This window comes from Schistocerca nitens, chromosome 2 (genome assembly GCF_023898315.1).
Source record: "Schistocerca nitens isolate TAMUIC-IGC-003100 chromosome 2, iqSchNite1.1, whole genome shotgun sequence".
NCBI classification, from domain to species: Eukaryota; Metazoa; Arthropoda; class Insecta; order Orthoptera; family Acrididae; genus Schistocerca; species Schistocerca nitens.
Window position 1 is genome coordinate 763,525,967 of NC_064615.1, and position 24,369 is coordinate 763,550,335.

At 43.2% G+C, this 24,369-nt stretch overlaps 1 protein-coding gene across 1 annotated transcript in view; it reads right to left on the reverse strand.

The window, feature by feature from the left end:
* Positions 1 to 24,369, reverse strand: part of LOC126236998 (protein takeout-like) — a 59,715-nt gene that overhangs the window by 23,909 nt on the left and 11,437 nt on the right. The window contains exon 2 of the mRNA XM_049946723.1: positions 7,198 to 7,290. Coding sequence (XP_049802680.1) covers positions 7,198 to 7,290 — 93 coding nt within the window. The remainder of the gene's footprint in view (positions 1 to 7,197; positions 7,291 to 24,369) is intronic.

Here is a 24,369-nt window from a genome sequence, read left to right on the forward strand (position 1 = left end):
ATCGTTAGGGAATTCGACATTCCGAGATCCACAACGTCAAGAGTGCGCCGAGAATACCAAATCAGAGACAACATCTCTCACCGCGGACAACGCAGTGGCCGACAGTCTTCACTAAACGACCGAAAGCAGCGGCTTGAGCGTAGAGCTGTAAGTGCTAACAGACAAGCAACACTGCGTGAAATAACAGCAGAAATCAATGTAGGATGTACGGTGAACGTACATGTAGGATTATGCTGTGAAATTTGGCGTTAATGGGCTATGGCAGCTGATGAACGACGCCAATGCCTTTGTTAACAGCATGACATCACATGCAGCGCCTGGGCTCGTGACCATATCGGTTAGGCCCTACGCAGCTGGGAAACCGTGACCTGGTTAGATGCTTCCCGATTTCAATGGAAGAGAGCTGATGGTAGGGTTCGAGCGTGGTGCAGATTTCACCTGGCCATGGACCCAACTTGCCAACAATGCACTGTGCAACCTGGTAGCGGATCCCCAATGGTCTGGACTGTGTTTACATGGAATGGACTGGGTCCTCTGGTCCAACTGAACCGATCATTGACTGGAAATCGTTATGTTCGGCTACCTGAAGACCATTTGCAGCCTTTCATGGGTTTCATGTTCCAAGGATGGAATTTTTATGGATGACTATGCGCCATGTCACCAGTTTGACAATTCTAACTAATGATTTGGCCACCCATATCGCCCAACATGAACCCAATAGAACATTTGTGGGGGATAATCGAGAGGTCAGTTCGTGTACGAAAGCCTGGTAAAGAAGCTCCGACACGATATTATACGGTATCTCATTACTTGTGTCACGTAAGTGTAGTCATACATAAAAGTTTATATATATATATAACCTTGAAAATTCCTTGGAGGTGTCTGTACCAGGACAAACGACGACCTTAGAGGAGGGGTCGTGAGGTAACATAGCGATTCGTATGCACGCTGCCGTCGGCAGTTGCGGCATCCGACGAGGTCGGCCCACACACAACTCGACCGTACCGTGTCTGGCGTACAGAGCTGCCCGGCTGTGCTGAGGATGGCCTCCAAACACTGGGCACTGTTTCGGAACGTCCAGACTTCACCGAAAACGTTTGCAGATCAAAGTGTGTTTTGGAGCACCTGCCGAGTGAGATAGTGCAGTTGCTGAGGCTCCGGCCAGAATTCGGAAGAATGATGGTGTACTTGTACATTGCCGTCTGAACATCTTCATTTACATTTTCCGTAGTTTTCTTAGATAAAGGTAATTGCAGTAACAGTTTATTTGAAAAGAAAACGGCAGATTTTACACTACATTCTTGTCCCAACTGAACGTGTGCTTTGTCCCGTCGAGACGTTATGTCTCTTGGTAATGCATGCACACACATTCACATCTACAGGCTGTTATTCGGAATAAGAACCTATGTCCATAAACGTACCGTTTCCGGTCTATGACGGTTTCAGTTCAGATGTGTAAAGCGTCCACATCTACTGACGGAAAGTGAAAAGTCTCAGAGGTGCCTATCTTGATATGCAATAGGATCCGCTGCACTGGAAACTGAAGAAACGCCAGGTGGGATGGGGAGTATGTACCAGAATGTTTCGTAACAACGCTGGTTGTCGCTACTTCGAGCCGCTGTTGTAATTCATCTATACGACTCTGTAGATACAGTACGCTGGGTTCTTTTTTGTTTCGCAATAATGTAAACATGTAATGTTTAAGTGTTAATTGAGCCGACCGCTATGGCAGATCAGTTCTAGGCGCTTCAGTACGGAAGCGCACTGCTGCTACTGTCGCAGATTCGAATCCTGCCTCGTGCATGGATGTGTTTGATGTCCTTAGGTTAGTTAGGTTTAAGTAGTTCTAAATCTAGGGGACTGATGACCTCAGATGTTAAGTCCCATAGTGCTTTGTGCCATTGGAACCACTTTTTTGTTAGTTGAAAGGAATGTGGTTAAGTGATAAATGGATGTTTATTTAAGTTTACTTTCGAATTATTACCTAATAATTGTGCTGCGTCACGCCTAATTCAGTTCCTCAAGCAGAAGTCGACGAGTTAAACATCTTAATTGAAACCGTCGTAGAAGGAAAGCGGTACGTTTCCTGACATGGGTACCTGCTCCAAATATTATTTACTCACTCCAGTCTACAAGTCCTAGAAGTATGTAACGGAAATTTCCGAACACACTGTCTATTTTTCGAATCATTGTGAGATGCCTTAAAGAGACTATTTCTTTTATTGCCCCAAACGTTACGGTTTTTCTTCCATTCCATTCATGGTTGGAGTTTGTGAAGGAGTGCTTTAGTGGTGGAGATCTGTGAGAAGCGAAGCAGCCCAGTTGGAAGCGTACCGTATTTGCCTGGCGTCAAGTTATTTGGGAGACTCACTGTCGTGCTGACAATACGACTTTCTAAAACTAAGCGCGCATGCGTTTACAAGTCGATTGTGAGTCGAGTGAGCTAGATGGCTGCGCCGTGATTGGAGGTAGGCATCAACTCGACTGGAACTGAATTATATTCACTACTTGCGAATATTAAAGGTGAGATGAATGTCTATGATAAGTACGAAGTGGAAATGAGATGAAAGAATGAATATCAGATACTGAACTCACGAATAAAGATGTGTGTAGGAAGTTACTAAAGAAGTTATGCTAAAGTTTAACTAGCTACAATATTTAACGTTAATAGATGCGTGTGCACCATTACAAACAGTAATAGTCCTGTACGATGTTTCATGTAAACAGTAATACTTTTCAAGGGGAAAGTTCCAAAATGGCCCTAACTATATTCGCACTATTACAAAAGTACTGACATCTGTGAGTGTGGACTGAAGCTAGTTTAAATTTAAATATTTGTCTCATATCAGTAACCATAATTACAAGCGCTCCGCACTTACCCAACATAAACCAGACACACTGTAAAATGTCCTGTCACATTAATGTGAGCACCTGTCAAAAGTCTGAATAACCGAATAACCATCTCTTTCAGCACAGACGTGTAGGAACAGAGTCAGTGAGGTTCCGGAACGTGTCGAAAAGGAATGTGGAGCCACGCAGACTCCAGTGCCGTGGCCAGCTGCATTACGTTTCTCGTTTGAGGATTTACGGCGCGAATAGCCTGATTGGAGGTTGTCAACCGAGTCTCGATAGCATTTTAATGCATGGAGTACGGTGGCCATCGGAGTGTCATAAATTCATCCTGGTAAACTTTGAAGGAATAAATAACTGCACGTAGCTGTGGAGATAGTGAACAAGAATAGATCCACACTTGTTTCGATCCACTGTGCCTTACAGAAGGATGAGAGCACTCAGGTAACGCCACAAAAACATTCCCCAGACCATTGTGTCCCTCCTCCGGTTTTTGTATTGGCTTTCAGACGTTACACGCCTTACACGTCAATGGCCATCTGTCTGGTGGAATATGTTGTTGTTGTTGTTGTGGTCTTCAGTCCTTAGACTGGTTTGATGCAGCTCTCCATGCTACTCCATCCTGTGCAAGCTTCTTCATCTCCCAGTACCTACTGCAGTCTACATCCTTCTGAATCTGCTTGGTGTATTCATCTCTTGATCTCCCTCTACGATTTTTACCCTCCACGCTGCCCTCCACTACTAAATTGGTGATCCCTTGATGCCTCAGAACATGTTCTACCAACCGATCCCTTCTTCTAGTCAAGTAGTGCCACAAATTTCTCTTCTCCCCAATCCTATTCAATACCTCCTCATTAGTTATGTGATCTACCCATCTAATCTTCAGCTTCTTCTGTAACACCACATTTCAAAAGCTTCTATTCTCTTCTTCTCCAAACTATTTATCGTCCATGTTTCACTTCCATACATGGCTACACTCCATACAAATACTTTCAGAAACGACTTCCTGACACTTAAATCTATACTCGATGTTAACAAATTTCTCTTCTTCAGAAACGCTTTCCTCGCCATTGCCAGTCTACATTTTATATTCTCTCTATTTCGACCATCATCAGTTATTTTGCTCCCCAAATAGCAAAACTCCTTTACTACTTTATGTGTCTCTTTTCCTAATCTAATTCCCTCAGCATCACCCGACTTAATTCGACTACATTCCATTATCCTCGTTTTGCTTTTGTTGATGTTCATCCTCCTTTCAAGACACTATCTATTCCGTTCAACTGCTCTTCCAAGTCCTTTGCTGTCTCTGACAGAATTACAATGTCATCGGCAAACCTCAAAGTTTTTATTTCATCTCCATGGATTTTAATACCTACTCCGAATTTTTCTTTTGTCTTCCTTCACTGCTTGCTCAATATACAGATTGAATAACATCGGGGAGAGGCTACAACCCTGTCTCACTCCCTTCCCAACCACTGCTTCCCTTTCATGCCCCTCGACTCTTATAACTGCCATCTGGTTTCTGTACAAATTGTAAATAGCCATTCGCTCCCTATATTTTACCCCTGCCACCTTCAGAATTTGGAGGAGAGTATTCCAGTCAACATTGTCAAAAGCTTTCTCTAAATCTACAAATGCTAGAAACGTAGGTTTGCCTTTCCTTAATCTAGATTCCAAGATAAGTCGTAGGGTCAGTATTGCCTCACGTGTTCCAATATTTCTACGGAATCCAAACTGATCTTCCCCGAGGTCGGCTTCTACTAGTTTTTCCATTCGTCTGTAAAGAATTCGCGTTAGTATTTTGCAGCAGTGACTTATTAAACTGATAGGTCGGTAATTTTCACATCTGTCAATACCTGCTTTCTTTGGGATTGGAATTATTATATTCTTCTTGAAGTCGGTATTTCGCCTGTCTCATATATCTTGCTCACCAGATGGTAGAGTTTTGTCAGGACTGGCTCTCCCAAGGCTGTCAGTAGTTCTAATGGAATGTTGTCTACTCCCGGGGCCTTGTTTCGACTCAGGTCTTTCAGTGCTCTGTGAAACTCTTCACGCAGTATTGTATCTCCCATTTCATCTTCATCTACATCCTCTTCCATTTCCATAATATTGTCCTGAAGTACATCGCCCTTGTATAGACCGTTTATGTACTCCTTCCACCTTTCTGATTTCCCTTCTTTGCTTAGACTGGGTTTCCATCTGAGCTCTTGATATTCATACAAGTGGTTCTATTTTCTCCAAAGGTCTCTTTAATTTTCCTGTAGGCAGTATCTATCTTACCCCTGGTGAGACAAGCCTCTACATCCTTACATTTGTCCTCTAGCCATCCCTGCTTAGCATTTTGCACTTCCTGTCGATCTCATTTTTGAGACATTTGTATTCCTTTTTGTCTGCTTCATTTACTGCATTTTTATATTTTCTCCTTTCATCAATTAAGTTCAATATTTCTTCTGTTACCCAAGGATTTCTAGCAGCCCTCGTCTTTTTACCTACTTTATCCTCTACTGCCTTCACTACTTCATCCCTCAAAGCTACTCATTCTTCTTCTACTGTATTTCTTTCCCCCATTAGTGTCAATTGTTCCCTGATGCTCTACCTGAATCTCTGTACAACCTCTGGTTCTTTCAGTTTTTCCAGGTCCCATCTCCTTAAATTCCCATCCTTTTGCATTTTCTTCAGTTTTAATCTATAGTTCATAACCAATAGATTGTGGTCAGAGTCCACATCTGCCCCTGGAAATGTCTTACAATTTAAAACCTGGTTCCTAAATCTCTGTCTTATCACTATATAATCTATCTGATACCTTTTAGTATCTCCAGGCTTCTTCCATGTATGCAACCGTGTTTTATGATTCTTGAACCAAGTGTTAGGTGGAATATAAAACGTGATTAATCGACAAAGGCCATTTGTCGACACTCAGTGGACGTGCAGTTGCGGTACTGGCGTGCAGTTTCCAGCCTTCGTCGCTGATAAACAGCAGTCAACTCGGGAGCGTGAACCAGGTGCCTGCTGCAGAGGCCCATACGCAAAAACGTCGCCGAACGGTCGTTGAGGAGTCACTGTTGGTAGCTCATTGGTTCATATGGGCGGTCAGTTGCTCAACAGTTGCACGTCTATTCGCCCGTACACATCTCCGCAGCCGTCATTCACCCCCGTCATCTACGGTCCGTGGTACACACTGTTGCCTCATCTGTTTTGGCAGCGCCATTTTGCCATGCACGGTGTACTTTAACCACAGCGGTACACGAACGGATTACAAACGTTGCCGTTTCGCAAATGCTTCCACCCTTTGCCCGAATGCCAATGATCATGCCCTTTCAGACTTCAGGTAAATCGCTCCACGTCCACAGGACGACAATGAGTGCACTCACGGCGAAAATAGGCGGTGGTCACTTTAATGTGATTGGACCCTGTATTGTCTGTTAAAACGAACCATTCATCAAATTATATCCAAGTAAGGACACGGGGTTGACACTAGGTTGAAAATATATTCGCGTCACTTCATCAAAGGGCAGGATTGCAGCGTTTGAGGAATGACCAGCATTGTCGTACATATTAGGGGATGGATCACGACAGAATCCATGAACGCTGACAGTGAAACCCCGATTCACATTCGTGAAAAGCCAAAGAATTTTAGTTGATCCAGTGAATGTTACTAGAGGCAGATACTGGGCCTGTACCTATACCGAAGATGCAAGGCGAACGCCGTTAGCTGGCAAACTGAGGGCGACCGAACACTCACTGCAGACATCAATTGTACTGATAGTATATTAGGCACGCGCCAGCACACTGAATTAAAACCAAAGTACATCGTCACAGACTTTATACAGGGTTTAACTGAATTCCCTTTACGGACTTTGAGGACAGATTCCTCACACCAAAACAAGAAAAAAATGTAGTAAACACGTGCTCCAAAATACATACCTTGAGGGCTATAGGTATTTTGTTTATCTTCTATGCTTGGAAACAAACACAGCTCCTTGTTTTCCATATTTTAGGAACGGATAGTACGGACCAAAACAAGGAAATAATGTGCAGTAAACATGGGCGCTAAAGTGCATATCTTAAGAGTTATGAGCACTTGTTCAATAGAAGAGATGTGTTTCGTAGTAACGAACATTAGCAAGTGCTCATAGCTTTTAAAGTGTGTATTTTAAATTCGGAACAATTTTTCTCCACGATTGTGATTATGTGTCGTGTAAATTTCAGTCTATGTTATTGTGAATCAAAGGAGCAGCAAATTCAAAGATTTTAGTCACTGACTGATCTTCGTGGATTTTTGAAGTATGCATTTGTGCACTCTTATCCTTATAATACACCAATGTCACATATACATCATGGACTCACCTCTTACTAAATAGGGTCGAATTTGTTCCACAGACTTCTTGACGCAATTATTGATATTAGGATCATTCCTCTTGCAGACGTGAATGTACGAAGCTGTAACAGAAAGCAAAACCGAAGTAATTAGTGATTACATACATAAAACTTATTGTCCTTACATTAAATTGGAGGATTCGCTGTGCTGGAGTATGGGCACAAATGTGCAGAGGAGTTAATCTTTTGAGGTACATTATAGAAGAAAACGGAATTTAATGAAGGTAGAAGTGAGGACACAATCTACTGACAACATTAGATGGAAACAAAAATACAGAAAATCACACACGCTTACCGTACCCCATATATACTTTAATACACATTTGCAGAAGGTCATCTACATGGCAGATGGCGAGTCCTTTATTCAGGTTTAGTGTACATTTGAACTTCATACATTTTATTTCTTTTCTGATTACACCTGTACTAAGTAGAATTTGTACTAAGTACAACAGAAAACAGAGAGTACAAGAAAAACTACACAATAATTTGACATGCTATGATAAATCTGTCTATGTGCACAGCGTTTCCGAATAGTGTGGGTAATCTCAAGCAAACTGGACTCACAATTAATTCTGTTGAGGGACTATTTACGTGCTATGATATTTATATTTACAACATGCTACGAATATGCAGGATGTAACAGATATAAGTGCAGATATTTTAATATGTGGAACCTTAATACGTGCACATGTAAGTGTGTTGGTGTTTTTTCTCGAACAGTCTTTGCACAAACACGTCACAAACTTTACGACCTGATGCTTTCTGTATGGTCGTAACTGCAGCAGTAGGTGGAATATGAATGTCAGTGACTAACCATTTTGCGTCCTCGGATCCACTCTTCATCGGACCTGCTGCCCAGGGAAAACAATCAACAACCACTAATGGCTAGCTCTTGCCACAGATACTTGTAGGTAATAACAAACCTAAAAATATGCGACTTGTAGCAGCTACAATTATTAGTCTGCAAGTGATGGAAATGCTGGCATAATGTTGTCCAGTACACCGTTATTAGTCATCGATAGAAACGTCTGCACCTATACCCCTTACACCCTATATTATTTACGTCTCTAACAGATTCATATTCGCAATCGTACTGAACAGATGAAAGGAGAACTTCCACAACTGAATACAACGCAAGTCAACTTTGTGTAATGCATCTATTTACGTTGTGTTGGAGGAAACAGGGTTTTAAAGAAATTTCTAGCTGGACACTGGGGCGCCACATTCATTTAATACGAGTAAAGAACTTGTAGACATTTTACCAATGTATTCAATCACAGTACAAGATCAGACCTCCGACTGGTTCTGTTTCTGAGAATCCCTTTGAATCAGCTGTTGTTAAATGGATGGTCTGTCTATCAAAAGCTATTGTGGTATGGTTTGGTATCCATAAAAAGTCCAAGTTATATCTCGTCATCTATTTTTCCATTGTCTTCGTGCCTCTCCTTACTATTTTTCAAAGGCTGTGACTAGCAGCGCTGACACCCAAACCTCCAGATGTCAGACATTACGATCGGTACCAAACTTTGTATGTCGATAGAATATCAACCAAATCACCGATTTAGTTTGCGCTGTATGCTGTCGTCCAGTTGAAGGTGCGTAAACGGTAATTTAAAGTAACACCAGAATTACGCCGTAGACGAAAAGCCTATCTGTGAGCAATACATGATGTGATTTTGGCAAACTTTAAACATACCTTGTTAAAATATATCAATATTCATTTTTATTATAATTGTTTGATATACTTAAATTTGTTTTATGATTTAAATTGTTATTTTGTATTTAACACTCTTGATATTTTTGTTTTTTAGATCAGCATTCCTTGTATATATATTTTTCTAATGGAGAATAACAAGTAATGAATGAATGTGGTACAAAATCATTACAATAATGATTGTCTACAAAGAAATGGTTTAAAGTTGTTTTTTTTTGCACCATGTACATAAAAATAAACGAAATTTCATCTCACAATAGACACAATAGACAACACAATTTAAACCAAAATTCAGCAGGTTTCTCAAATTGTGGTCAGTAATACTCTAAATATTCTGAATTTTACCAGGCATATTTCACTACACTGGAAAAGCCAGACAAAGAGAATTGTTTATGTGCTAATGACTGCAGCTTGATCATATTGTTCCTCATGTGGAGATTAACATCATAACCATTGAACAGTGCTCTCTGTGAAAATATTCTCACAAAGTTTTTCCAACATTGTGCATGACTCTCAAAATGGTATGTTCTCACTGACAAAATTTGAGAATCCAGCTGAATTTTGTTTTACCTTGTGTTCTCTGTCATGTGTATGATGCAAAGGAATTTTATTCATTTTATGTGCATGGTATAAAAAGGCATTATCTTTTAATCCTTTATTTTCGGAATATCATTAAAATAATAAGTCACTCGTAATTTTAAACTATCGAAATTTGGGAATCTGAATTCTAAACTAAAAATAATATGAATCTAAAGAGTAAAATAATGATTTAAAACATAAAACAATAATAATTAAAACAAATAATTAGAATATTAATGAATGCTGAAATATTTTAATTAGGTATGTTGAAAATAGTGTGATAGCACATTGTGTACAGCTTTATTACACATAGGTGGATATGGTGTGAATGCTTCTTTTAATTATGTTGTAACTAAGGCCTTCATTGTTCAGAGTTAATTAATGGCAGTGGGGTTTTTCCAAAAATTTGAAAATATTACAGAGTTGATTATACATTTGTCAATAACGTTAGCTACATTTTAACATTTTCTCTTTGTATCATGGTTTCAAACATACTCCCTGTTAAACTAATGCACCAAGTTACCTTTTGGGGTGTGTTTTACCCCTTAAAAGTGAACTTGGGCAAAAACGAAAACATAAGAACTGTATTATTTTAAATCCTCTGCATATCTACCAGTTTCATCAAGATCTTTTATTTATACCTGGCAATTTTCTCTTGTAAGTGATTATGGAGGATGCACTAACATTTTATGTTAATTACAATGTAAATGAGTTAATTAATAAATTTGAGGGTATTGTAATAAATATAAATTTAGGAATTTAAAGACTAACTACAGATAATGGTGAACAGGGACATTGAGGGAAACAGTTAAGCTGCAAGGACAAAATACTGAAAGTTTACTTTACACAGTTTTGTTTCCAGAGGTGTCCCCTACGTTTTTAGTGAGAGAGATTTTCGAACATCTTGCTGGATATGGCAGTAGTCATACATCAGGAAGAGCATACTATATTCCATTAAAGATGCTTTGTTCTGTTGAAACAAGACATCGAACTAGTGTTGCAGGGCCAGAAACAGCTCGAAATCAATAAGCTCGTACGTATAGTGTGTACTTCTTTCTTGTCCATTGTACACGTACAACTCGTGTGAAGAATTTAGTCAGATGACGACTCATATGAGCAGCGAGCGAAGGGAGAGGAGTAGAAGAAACTCGTCAAGCGTAGCAGATAGTATGTCTATACAAAAAGGTCTAGATATGGCTCACCAAACTTACCCATTTGAAAACGTACACTTTTAACGAACGGTTACTGGTAAACAACTCACAGGGGCTATTGATGTTGAAAGATTTGATAAATACACTAATATTTCAGACATGATCTTCAATGATTTGTAACGAACTGTACCAGTAGACGTCACTCCATCAACTGTCGAGACATTTCCATGTCATCAAGCAGCAGAACAATCACTTCTCAGCTCTAAACACTCACCCAAAGTACTATATACACCAATTAACTGCAAACAAGAGGAACTTCTTCTCATGTCTAAATAAAACTGAGCCACTCCAGTGTCCAGTCAACACAATAGAGCGAACGAGTTCTTCGTTGTTGTGATGTGAGAAGCTCCAGTAAATGATGTAAACTGCAATGTCAACACCAAAGGCACTAAAAGTACTTGTGGAAAATGGTCAGTGAACGCCATGATTCGATGGCCCCACGTGGATACAATTTTTTCGGTTCTTATACTGGTTATTATCGTATGTGATCCTTTTAAAAATTCTATGCGCTGAAGGGCAGATTGTGTTGGGTATATTTCGAAGTGGTTGGTGATAGAATGCTTTTTTATACTACCGAGCGATGCAGCGCTGCTGTGAGACATTTAGCCTTTAGGGGTTGGACAAAAATATGGAAACATAGTAAGAAATGCGTGTTTGAACATAAAGGCAGGTGCTAGCCAAGCCTGCAGGTTACGCTGTTGTATTTGACTACGAACGGCACCATGCCCTTAATACGTTGCAAATGTCAACCATGATCAGAACAGTATTGAGCATAGGTTACAGTGCATTACGTCAGGCCGGCCGGAGTGACCGAGCGGTTCTAGGCGCTTCAGTATGGAACCGCGCGACCGCTATGGTCGCAGGTTCGAATCCTGCCTCGGGCATGGATGTGTGTGATGTCCTTAGGTTAGTTAGGTTAAATTAGTTCTAAGTTCTAGGCGACTGATGACCTCAAAGTCCCATAGTGCTCAGAGCCATTTGAACCATTACGTCAGACGTAATGTTTCGAAGGTGGGCAAATTAATGGTTCTCGTATTGCGGGTGCTTCCGTAACCAAGTAACCGAAGTGTTTGGCGTTTGAAGGACCACCGTATAGAAGCTTTATATCCCATACAAGGGAAGTTGAAAAACACCATCTGCTAAGTCACAATGCGGACGAAAGTAAGTGATGAGTAATCGTGACAAACTGTCGTTGAAAATATTGTGACGAAAAATAGTGGACGACAGCTGATATAATCACTGCATAACTGAAGGTCACACTCGCGAAACATGTCAACACCAAAACAACATGAAGGTAGTTACATAAACGCGTAGTTGCAGGACGAGCTGACATTACAAAAGCCCTCATCAGTGATTCAAATGCCCGTAGCAGGAAAAAGTAGAGACGAAGCCATACAGCAGTGGAAGAAAGTCTTTTGCTGGTACGAGTGTTATTTCACGCTATTTCGTTCTTCGAACCGAGTTTACGTGCCAAAACTGAAACACAGCGGGCGTTTGGAGATGATATGGGCAGCCATGCATGGTATTCCGCGGGTGCTCGGCGAGGTCGCCTTGTTGCCAAGGATTGCGTGTCCATTTGGCTGATCAGATCCATCCCATGGTACAACGTTTGCTCCCCAGTGGTGGTGCTGTGCTCGAAGAGGACAGGGCCCCCTGTTCGCACTACTCGCATCGTCCAGGACTGGTTTTGTGAGCACCAGGATGAAATGTCGCATCTCCCCTGGCATGTTATTGAGCCTTTGTTGTCTACTAAGGAGCGAAGGGTGAGTGATCGGTATCTGCCTCCAACATTGTTACCTGAACTTTCCATTATTTTGCAGGAATAAGGGAACAAAATTTCCTTGAAAACTACACGGGGCCAGTTTTAATCCATTCCGAGACACCAGGAAGCTGTTTTGAATGCCAGCGCTTTCGTGCACCATGTTACGCGTAGTAATGCGTTTTTGTTGCTTTGATATTTTTGTCCACGCCCTGCATATTCGGCAGGACGCCACGTGGGATTTCTACCCAGCCAACATGATCTAGGTTTTCCGTAATTTGGCTAAACCACAGAAGACAAATGCTGGGATAGTTGCTTCGAAAGAGCTTTGCCGGTTTCCTTCCCCAATTTGAGCTTCTGCTGAGTCTCCAGTATCACGGTGGCCGATGAGGCGCTAAATCGGAACCTTTCGTATTGCTTGTATGTTTTCTTGTATTCTAAATAGTCACCTACGTGTTCGTACATGCCACCACACGCTGCCAAATTCTTTCCCCACTGCTGTGTAATTTTTGTGCAGACATCACTAAACTATGATAAAATGGTAGTTTCTTTCTGAACAGTAAACCTATAGCGATGTTCTTTGCATCCATATCAGTATGTCAGACACAACACAAGTACTAACTTAGTAATTGAAACGGAAGAGGATCTGTGTGAAATGACCAAGAGTTAGGGCAAACTTTTACAATGAGAAAGTATATAGAAAGAAGCTAAGGTACTATGCACACATAGTTTCAGCTCTTGTGTTGATGAGGAATTTATACACTCTAAGACAAAAAAAGGAAAAAAAGGACGCACCACGAAGGAATTATGCAAATTGATCTCAAACTGATGTTCACACAGGAATGGACGGAAAATATAAAATAATAAACTTTAACCGCCGAAGGATGCACGTGTGACCCTGCAGGGCAGTTTCATCTCGAAGGTAGTAGGGATAGTATACAAGGGACACTTCGATACCATTGGGAATTTCATTCCATGTCCTCGGATGGACAGTAACTACGCCTCAGAGTCAGGTGCGTGAACAACATATGCACAGAGAACGTTTAGTTGGGCTCAAAGAAACCGAATGGAATAATATGGGAATCGCTCGACATTTGAATAGGAGCGGTGCCACTATTGGAGGATATTGGCACGAATGGGTAAACCATGGCCAAACACAGCGCAGGAAGGAAACTGTTGACCTAGAGAGAGACGACAAAACGTGAGCACCGAGAAATCGCCAGAAAGGCAGCGAGAGCCCCGTTTTCATAATTATCATCGATCCGACGTGCAAGTGGCGCTTCATTGATCACTGGGACCGTTAATAGGCGGCTCACAAAGAGGGTGCTGAGGTGAAGGCGCCCCTTGCGCCGATTACCATTGAGCTCCGCACAGCAAGGCGGTTTGCAGTGATGTCGGGCGTATTCGCCCTGGAATCTCACTGAATGGAGTAGAACTGTCGGCAGGGACGAGCCCCGCTTCGAACTGAGTGACGATAACCAGTGAAGACGCGTCTGGAGACGTTAGAGATAACCTTACGGTCCGACAGCTAGGAGTGATGGTCTGGACTGCTTTTTATTTTCATAGCAGGACCCCTTTGAATGTTATCCATGGCACTCTTAGAGCACAGAAGTACGTCGACGATATTCTACGCCCAGTTTTGTTACCATTCATGGCAAGCCATCTTAGGCTTACCTTTCAGCATAATAGCGCGCGCCTACACAAGGTGAGAGTTTATACTGCTTGTCTCCGTGCTTACCAAAGCCTACCTTGACCAGCAACGTCGCCAGATCTCTTCCCGAATGAGAAGATTTGGAGCTGGGCTCATCAACCAGCTCCAGATTTTGAGGACCGAACTTGCCAATTGGGCAGAATTTGGCAGCATGTCCATCATGGAGTCATCCAATAACTCTATAAATGAATGCCAAGCCCAATAACTGCTTGCATTTATACCAGAGGTGGAGCAATACCGACTTGCTCAATTTGTAAAGCTCTTTCTCTTTGGCAGTCTTTCTGAAATTGCAATCATTTGATTGTCTGTAAATGTACGTATCTACCAATTTCCATTCAATACGGATAAATCATTCATGGTGCTTATTAGAGTGTACTTGTCTATTCGGCTTGGCTCGAATTCTTGGGCTAATGCACTGAAATGGGGAGTAGATAAAGCGAACCCTGATCAAGTGTCCTCGGAATTCCATTGCGGTCCTATCAGCGGCATCCTGAGAACGCCGAGTCCCGAAGGTGAGCAGCCTCCGCCGTAAGCCTACCTGTTGGCTGATTGGCTGGGAAGGAATGTTGCTGCGGCTGCGGCGCATGCGCGCTGTGTGCCCGGCCCGGCCTGCCTCACCAGGCACGGCTTGGCCCAGTCATTCAGCGTCCTTGACCGCCGTGCAGCCGGTGCCCTCGTACTCCAAAGTCTGCTACCCGTTGTCTGTCAGGCAACAGCTCTCCACTAAGTCAAACTATGACTCCATATCACTACGAAATACGTACTGCATATCGAAATGAGTTTCTGCTGCAGTCATCGCGACGTAAGGCGTTTACTTATCGATTTACTTCTCTTCCGACTTGTAGATTTTCCGTGTTTCAGGCATATTGTATCATGTTAACAATTCATCTGATGTAAAGAGCCACCACAAGAAGTTGAATTTTCTAGATATACGACTAATACAGCTTCTACACGTCAAAAATCGTAGATTTCGGTAATGAAGGGTGTGGAAGGGTGAAGTTCTTTTGTACGAAGACAAACAAGTAGTTTCGGGATAGTACATCAATGGTGGAATCAACCAAAATGCGTATTGGTCCATAGCTGCAGAGAAAAGTGCCAGAACTGAGACACCGTTCGAAATTGTGGATGGAAATTGGCAGCCTTTTCACCAAAATTATGCACTGGTCAGCCAGAACATTATGACCAGCTACCTAACAGCCGGTACGTCCACCTCCGACACAGATAACAGCGGACACGCGTCGTGGCATGGAAGCATTGAGGCCTTGGATGGTCGCTGGAGGGAGTCGCTGGAGGGAGTTGACACCACATCTGCTCAGACAAGTCACCTAATTTCCGTAAATTGTGGGAAGGAGGGTGAGGAGGGTGATGAACTCTGACCCCACGTTCAATCATTTCCCAGATCTGGTTATCTGGGGGGTCAGCAAACCAATTGGAAATCGCCACTTTGTTCCTCGAACCACGCCATCACCCTCCTCACCTTGTGACATGGCACATTATCTTGCTGAAAAATGTCGCCACAGTCGAGAGACATGATCGCCATGAAAGACTGGACGTGTTCTGCAACCAGTGTACGATACTACTTGGCCGTCCATATTTTGTACTTTGGTGAGGATAGCAACGTTGTCAGCTAATCTTATCATGGATATCTTTTTGCTCTGATCATTATTCAGGTCAAGCGTTCTATGGGATGCAAAAGGTGTTTTCGTTATTCATCACTTTGTAAAGAGTGCAACAATAACTGACCAGAAGCATGCAGGTCTTCTGAAACAACAAACAATAATATATATATGTATAGGGAATTCAGTATTTCGAAGTCCACAGTGTCAAGAGTATGTCGACAATACTGCGGCGAAATCTGCGGCTATTGGGCTATGGCAGCAGATGACCGACGCGACTGCCTTTGCTAGCAGCACGACATCACCTGCAGCGCCTCTCCTGGACTCGTGACCATATCGGCTGGACCCTAAACGACTGAAAAACGGCGGTCTGGTCAGATGAGTCCCTATTTAAGTCGGTAAGAGCTGATGGCAGGGCTCGAGTGTGGCGCAAACCCAAGTTGTCAAGAGGGAGTGTGCAAGCTGGTGGTGGTTCCACAGTGGTATGGGCTGTGTTTACATAGAGTGGGCTGGATCGTATGGTCCAAATGGACCGGTCATTGACTGGAAATGATTATGTTTGGCTACTTGGAGACTATTTGCAGCCATTCATAGACGTCATGTTCCCAAACTATTATGAAATTTTTCTGGATGACAATAAGCCATGTCACCAGGCCGCAATTGGTTCAAATGGCTCTGAGCACGATGGGACTTAACATCTGAGGTCATCAGTCCCCTAGAACTTAGAACTACTTAAACCTAACTAACCTAAGGACATCACACACATCCATGCCCGAGGCAGGATTCGAACCTGCGACCGTAGCTGCAGCACGGTTCCAAACTGAAGCGCCTAGAACCGCTCGGCCGCCTAGGCCGGCCGGCCGCAATTGTTCGCGATTGGTTTGAAGAACATTCTGGACTGTTCGTGCGAGTGATTTGGCCACCGTCACCCCCGATATGAATCCATCAAATATTTATCGTAAATAATGGAGAGATCAGTTCGTGTACAAAATGCTGCTCCGGCAACACTTTTGTAATTATCGTCTGCTGTGGAAGCAGCATGACTCAGAATTTCTGCAGGACACCAACGAATTGCTGAGTCCATGCCACGTCGAGATGCTGCACTACACAGGGCAAAAGGAGGTGCTGCACGATATTAAGAGATATCCCACGACTTTTATCACCTCAGGAGTATGTAGACCGTGTAGCGTAATTTGCTGTTCATGATTTTGAATTTCATTGCACGTAGCGTCAAATGTTTCTCTGTCGAATAAGTTTTATTTCCTACTTTTAGACAAATTATTTCTCAAATTACTTGACGTTTTTTTTTTTTCAAAGTTTTTTTATTTCATTTCTGTTTGTGAATGATTTAAATTATCGACGTGTCTTAATTGAGATGCTTTCTGTCCTGTGATATAGTGACACCGCGATGTAGCAGTTTCATTGCCGAGCAGGAGCAGCAGGAAGCAGAAAGTTGCAGTTGCGCGTATAGCAGAGGAAATATTCCGGTGAGACGTGCCGTATCTGCACCGACGCGCATACTGTCGGGGGAAATTCCAAGCCGATCGCGGTCGCTCGGCGGTCTGGCGCCTGCGAGCGTCGCGGCCACGTAGCGGCTTCACTTTCTCCGCTGCTCGCCTCTGCCGCGGGTGCGGGTGAACGAACGCAGTCCGGCCGCTCTGCACGGCTGGAAAGGCGGCCGCACCTCTGACGTCAGCACGCCTTTCGCAGGCGCCTGCGTCTTCGCCTCGCGAAACCTGCTGGAGGGCGAGGGGTGGCTGGGCTGTCGCTTTGTAAACCGTGTGGACCGTGCGCTGCGACGAGCGTCAGCAGCCAGTCGGCAGTCTGCTCTCGATTACGAAGAAACTACCAAAATTGTTGGTAGCTCTCCGGGACCCTTTTAATTATGAGGCTGAGGAAACTTAACTGCCCTTTAAACTTCTTATTAGAGTTCCGTACCTCAATCGGTAAAAAATGAATCCTTATAGCATCTCTTTGGTGTCCGTCCGTGTCTCTATCTGTCGAACCGACTGTATCAGGTTGAAATTTACACTGAAGCGCCAAAGAAACTGCTATAGGAATGCGTGGTAAAATACAGAGGTATGTATACAGGCAGAATACGCCGCTGCGGTCGGCAACGAGTATGTAAGACAACAAGTGTGTGGCGCAGTTGTTGGATCGGTTCCTGCTGCTACAATGGCAGATTTAAGTGACTTTCAACGTGCTGTTGCAGTAGGCGCACGAGCATACCTAATATGGAGATATGCAGTCCATATTCGTGGCATAAGCGATGTCCGATGAATAAACATGAATAAAGTAATGTATTTGAACTATATTAATGATGTAGCAGATATACAAGGCTACTATATATGTTTCACTCTTTTTCATGTTTCTACATTTTCCAAAGTATTACATGTACAAATATAATATTGATGCATGGACAGAACGGTAAGCGCAGCCAGTTTGCATTGTGCCTACGAGTTGGCTTCAGGAGTGTACTGCTTGATAAAATGGCGACACAGGAGAAAAAGAGTTTTTGTGTGTTGCAGTACGCGTTTTGTTTATTCGTTACAGCTGTGAAGGTTTCATTCAGAAGGAATTATGAAAATAACCGCCATCTAAACGGAGCATTATGCACTGTTGCCGGCAGTTTAGGGACACTAGTTTTCTCCCTAAACGGAAAAGTACCGGTGGAGCAAATGTGCCAGATGCACCCGTGGAGGGGCGAGGGAAAGTTTCGTACGCAGTCCAAAACAATCAAGGGTCCGCGATAGCCAAGAACTAGGAATACCGCAGCAAAATGTGTGGAAGATTTTGAGACGGTGGTTGTATTTCAAACCGCACCGTCTGCAGCTCGCGTGACAATGAAAGCCGGAAGATTATGACCTTTACCTTCAATTTTGCATCACATTTCAGGAAGTACTTGAGGATGAACATTTCACCTCCAGTCTGATATTCACTGACGGAGCAACCTTCTAGTTACCTGGAAGGGTTAACCGCCGCAGTTTGAGAGTGTAGGTCACTGAACATCCTCATGAAATTGTGGCGCAAGGACGAGATTCGCCGATGGTTAATGCTTTCTGTGCTGTTTTTCTTCTGTGAAAACACTGGCGGACACCTAATACGGCGATATGCTGTAGTTGTAGTTGTTTCCACAACTGACTGCCTTCCAAGAAGACGAGGCACCCCCTCACTGGATCATCGATGTTAGTCGCTACCTAACGACGACCTTGTGCTTTGCTGGATTGGATGTAATGGTGAAGATGATGTGGTTCTGTTTCTTTGGCCCCCGCCCCTCCCACCCCCACCCTCCCTACCCCTAAGTCTGCCATTCTTTACACCAATCACAAATCCTGTCCAAGTCATTTTCTATCCTACAGTCACTCAACGACGACACCTTCCCGTACACCACAGCATCATCAGCAAACAGCCGCACATTGCTATCCACCCTATCCAAAAGATCATTTATGTAGATAGAAAACAACAGCGGACCTACCACACCCCCCTGGGGCACACCAGATGATACCCTCACCTCCGATGAACACTCACCATCGAGGACAACGTACTGGGTTCTATTACTTAAGTAGTCTTCGAGCCACTCACATACTTGCGAACCAATCCCATATGCTCGTACCTTAGTTAGGAGTCTGCAGTGGGGCACCGAGTCAAACGCTTTCCGGAAGTCAAGGAATATGGCATCCGTCTGATACCCTTCATCCGTGGTTCGCAAGATATCTAACCTAACATCAAGTGAATTTTTCGTTTGGGGGTATATTAAGGACAATGTTTACGTACCCTCACTGGCAAGAATACATTAGCAGTTCACAAATCTCATCAATGTTGTTGCGGTGACCACTGAGAGGATATTGGTGCAAAGTTATGGAACGAACTTAAGTTCCGTTTGGACGTGTGTCGTGTGGCCAGAGGGGCCCACATAGAACATTTTAGGTTTGCGAAGTGAGTTCCTGGTTCTATTAATGCATCAATCATACCTGTACATATAACTCTTTGAAAAATACAAAGCTTTTAAAACGAATGAATCATTCATAGTATTACAGTAGTTGTAACCTTTCTCAAATCCCAGGCGACCCAGGTGTCTACTGAGTCGTCACGTTCATCATACATTATTATAAAATGCAGAGAGAGAGACGAAGATGGCCAATATTGCGTGCAGCCTGTACATAAATAAATGGAATGTTAAGTGCAAAAATGGACAAGAAGATGTGATGGAGATTGTTGGACAATACTGCTATTAAATCTAGCCATTGTGAAGGCAGATACAAGGCGTACACTTATCGGAAGAGTCTGTAGAAGTTGTGTGTAAACTGAAGGTGGAGAGGGGAAGAAAGGAAAGGAAGCACGGCTGTCAGCCGCATCGACAACGGGTGGAAATTTGTATTGGACCGGGATTCGAAGCCGGGATCTCCACCTTACTTGGAACTTGCCTTAATCACTGCGCCATCCGTGACGCAGCGTTATTAGAGCTGCGTAGACTGTCTCAGCACGCCACACAGTCGATCCGCAATCCCATCGAGTGCCACCTATCCGAAGTCCCTGTCCATTTCCTCCATGCTCGCTACTCAGAGATTCCCATAGGAGGTCGGACATATTTGTGCATTCGCTCTGAAGAAGGTGGATCCATTGCCCACTAGGCGAATCATACGAATGCGTGGCGTGTGTTCTTTCGGCTATGTCCGAAAGAACATACACCACGCATTCTGACCTCATGCTGCTCCACACCGCATCCAACGACGCCACTAAAAGAGGATGACACTGCGTTCGGTCGGACCTGACCGCACGTCGAGGCTCAGAACGCGGAATTATTGCAAAGTTTAAACCTAGAAATGGCGTTCTGCGTAATATAAAAACAGGGCACTACGTTGCTCTGGTAGCACAAAGGACACATGCTGTCGCTTCCACGCAGAAAAATATGTTATCAGAATGAAGTGGAAATCACATAATGTATCAGATTTTGTACTTTCCATATGGTAGTATAGAGAATGGTATGACGAAAAAGACTGTGATACATGAGCGAAGTCAGTTCCAACGTCATTTCAGTGAACATATCATGAACTAAATATGACTACCAAGCTTTAATCTACTCTTATGAGGTAGCCCTCTTCAGGGAGACTACTTTCGAGATCTCGCGAAAATTCTACTGCTATATAAAAAACCGTACTTATGATGATTCATATTTGATCATTTCGGATTTAAGCGATCTATGGTTTCCCAAAATTACTACAAGCAAACTCTGTGATGGTTCCTTTGTCACATTTTTACCCGCATTCATGCAGAATGGCTTGTTTTGAACAGAATAGCAATACCTAATGTGCGTGCGTGCGTACGCGCATTTGTGTGTGTGTGTCTGAAAACAGTTTAAGTAGCTAATGCTCTATCCGTAAACCTCAAATACATTCCACAAATAGCTGTGACTTTCAGAAGATCCGTAACAGAAGGTTTTCTCCATTTGAAGGGATCTGGACTTTCCTGCCGAATTACTTTTGCTCCTGGTATTTACTTTCGCTTTTGTCCCCGTTCTACATTACCTACGCAGATACGTACCGCAGCGCACTTGTCTCCCCCCAAGAACGAGACTGGTGTTACTCTTTGAATATTCTGTGTTGCAGTGATGGTGCATGTTTACCTCCATTTTAATGCGGTTCGTATCTTCACGTGAGGGAGTGCTGAAAAGTAATGCCTTCGAATGTGAAAACTCTAAAAGTTTTTTAAATAAAACGAACGTTCGTCTTATTCCACATCTTTATTTTTCATGTCTACAAATTTGCCGTCCTCTGCCGCTAGACGCAGCTCCACATTGTAGAGTATAAAAAAATGTTCAAATGTGTGTGAAATCTTATGGGACTTAACTGCTAAGGTCATCAGTCACTAAGCTTACACACAACCTAAATTATCCTAAGGACAAACACACACATCCATGCCCGAGGGAGGACTCGAACCTCCGCCGGGATCAGCCACACAGTCAATGACTGCAGCGCCCTAGACCGCTCGGCTAATCCTGCGCGGCTCAGGGTATAAATGGAGGTGTGTAACGTAACTAGTCGTATGCCGTTGCGTGAGAAATGTCGTGCTGTTATCGTGTATCAAATTCTGTTTGTCCACACATAGACCAACATCTAGATTTGCACGATAGTACCGGACCACACACGAGCGCTGCGACATCTGCAAACAAGCCGACGCCTTGAGTTCACTGTCATCGATCATCCTCCATACAGTTCCGACTAAACCCTATCCGATTTTCATCTGTTTCTCGAACTGAAATAACACCTTTGACGTTTTCACTTTCAAAGTCATCAAGCGGTGCAATTAAAGACGAGGTTGTGGCTCCGTCAACAAAGTCAAACAGTCTACAGTGACGGTATCAACAACTTTGTCTCTCTTCGGGAGGAATGTGTTCGTCGCCAGGGTTACTATGTTAAGAAATAAATATGTAGACGTGAAGAATAAGGACGTAAACGTTCATAACATTTATGTTATTTAAAATGCTCTGAGTTTTCACAAAAAAAAATTGGAAGCATCAATTTTAAGCACATCCTCGTATAAGCGTTAAAATGCGAATTATGCCGTGACAAACGAAGGGATGCAGAGCTGGGTTTCTAGCGACGTATGACGAAGCAAGCAAATGTACGTATCTGATATGCTCGATATCTTCTACGAATTGAAAGTAGTTATACTGCGAACGAAGTATGTGAAGTGGAAACCGTTTACAATCCATCCACATAAAATCTCCTGTGAACATCAATGAGATTATGTAACAGATGTTTGATTGCAGAGTTACATACTTCGTATCTTCATTTCATACATTTCATACTTTTTAACGACTGCTTTCTGAATGCTATGGTGACAAGGATCTGCGGTTAGTGACGAGTTCTAGATCAGGTTTTTGTTTACATTCTTTACTCTCAAGATGGCCTTAATACCAATAATTCCTAGTTACCTTACGTTTAATGATTTTGATACATTTGTCTGACACATGATGAGACTTAGCAATTCTGAGAAAGTGTTATTAACTTATTTTTTAAATTTCTTTGTTAAATGAATTAATTTTTTTCTTTGTGCAGTAAACTAATGTTTCTATCATGTTGCAATTACCGCTATATACTCTGGGCGAACACCAGGATTTGCATTTACTAACAGACAACTATCCCTTCTCTAAGTGACTGTGCACTCATCGTTGTTCACTGTTGAGGAAAACGCACGTCTTTTCAAAATGGCGGGATGTTGGCGCAAGTCATAATTTATACCATTTATTGGCGTCACGACCAAAGTACCAAAGTAATATATTTTCTCACTTCGTCTGGTCACTATATCTGTATGCACACACAGTACCGCAATGGTCCCTCTAACGTGCCTGACAGTACTCATTTCAATACAGTAATTGTGAGTAAATAGGGATACTGCCAGAGTTAACTGCTTGCGATCTCGGTATTCTCAGGAAAAAAAAAAAAAACTGTCGCAATGTTTAAGACGTCGTTCGAAGCGATATCGCCGGAAATCAAGGTGTGTTGAATAAACCACCTGTGGCCCTGTCGAAGACATCGTCTCAGCATCCAAATGGAATTATGAAGCGGAACCAAGTCAAGGAGATTGGATCTTACCATTTTCTAGCAGGAACTACCAGGTATGTATTACCCATTGCTAACTAGGTATGAAGGACGTTCAGTAAATAATGCAACACATTTTTTCTGAAAGCAAGTTGGTTTTATTGAGGATTCCAATACATAACATTATTGCCCCCTCTTTTGGCTATAGAATCCTATTTTCAGGTCCCTTCCATTCAATGCGATGGCCCTACTGGGAGGAACTGTACGTTCTCATGGCACCACTCTACTGATCGGAGCCAACGTCTTGCTGCGTCACCGAGCGAGGTGGCGCAGTGGTTAGACACTGGACTCGCATTCGGGAGGACGACGGTTCAATCCCGCGTCCGGCCATCCTGATTTAGGTTTTCCGTGATTTCCCTAAATCGCCCCAGGCAAATGCCGGGATGGTTCCTTTCAAAGGGCACGGCCGACTTCCTTCCCTAATCCGATGAGACCGATGACCTCGCTGTCTGGTCTCCTTCCCCAAACCAACCAACCAACCTTGCTGCGTCAGCAGCCTCCCCGTCATCCACGTATTGCTTCCTGCGGAGTTCATCCTTCACTGGGCCAGACAGGTGGAAGTCGGAAGATGCGGTAATCGGGTTGTAGGGTGGATGTGGAAGAACAGTCCAACCAAGATTTGTGAGCTCCTCTCGAGTTCAAAAATGGTTCAAATGGCTGTGAGCACTATGGGACTTAACATCTGAGGTCATCAGTCCCATAGAATTAGAACTACTTAAACCTAACTAACCTTAGGACAGCACACACATCCATGCCCGAGGCGGCATTGGAACCCGCAACCGTAGCAGCAGCGCGGTTCCGGACTGAAGCGCCTAGAACTGCTCGGCCACAGCGGCCGGCTCCTCTCGAGTGCACAAATTTGCGTTGTCATGGAGAAGGAGAGGTTCGTTTGCATATTTTTGTGTTGACGAACACACTGAAGTTTTTTCATTTTCCTGAGGGTGCATTCGG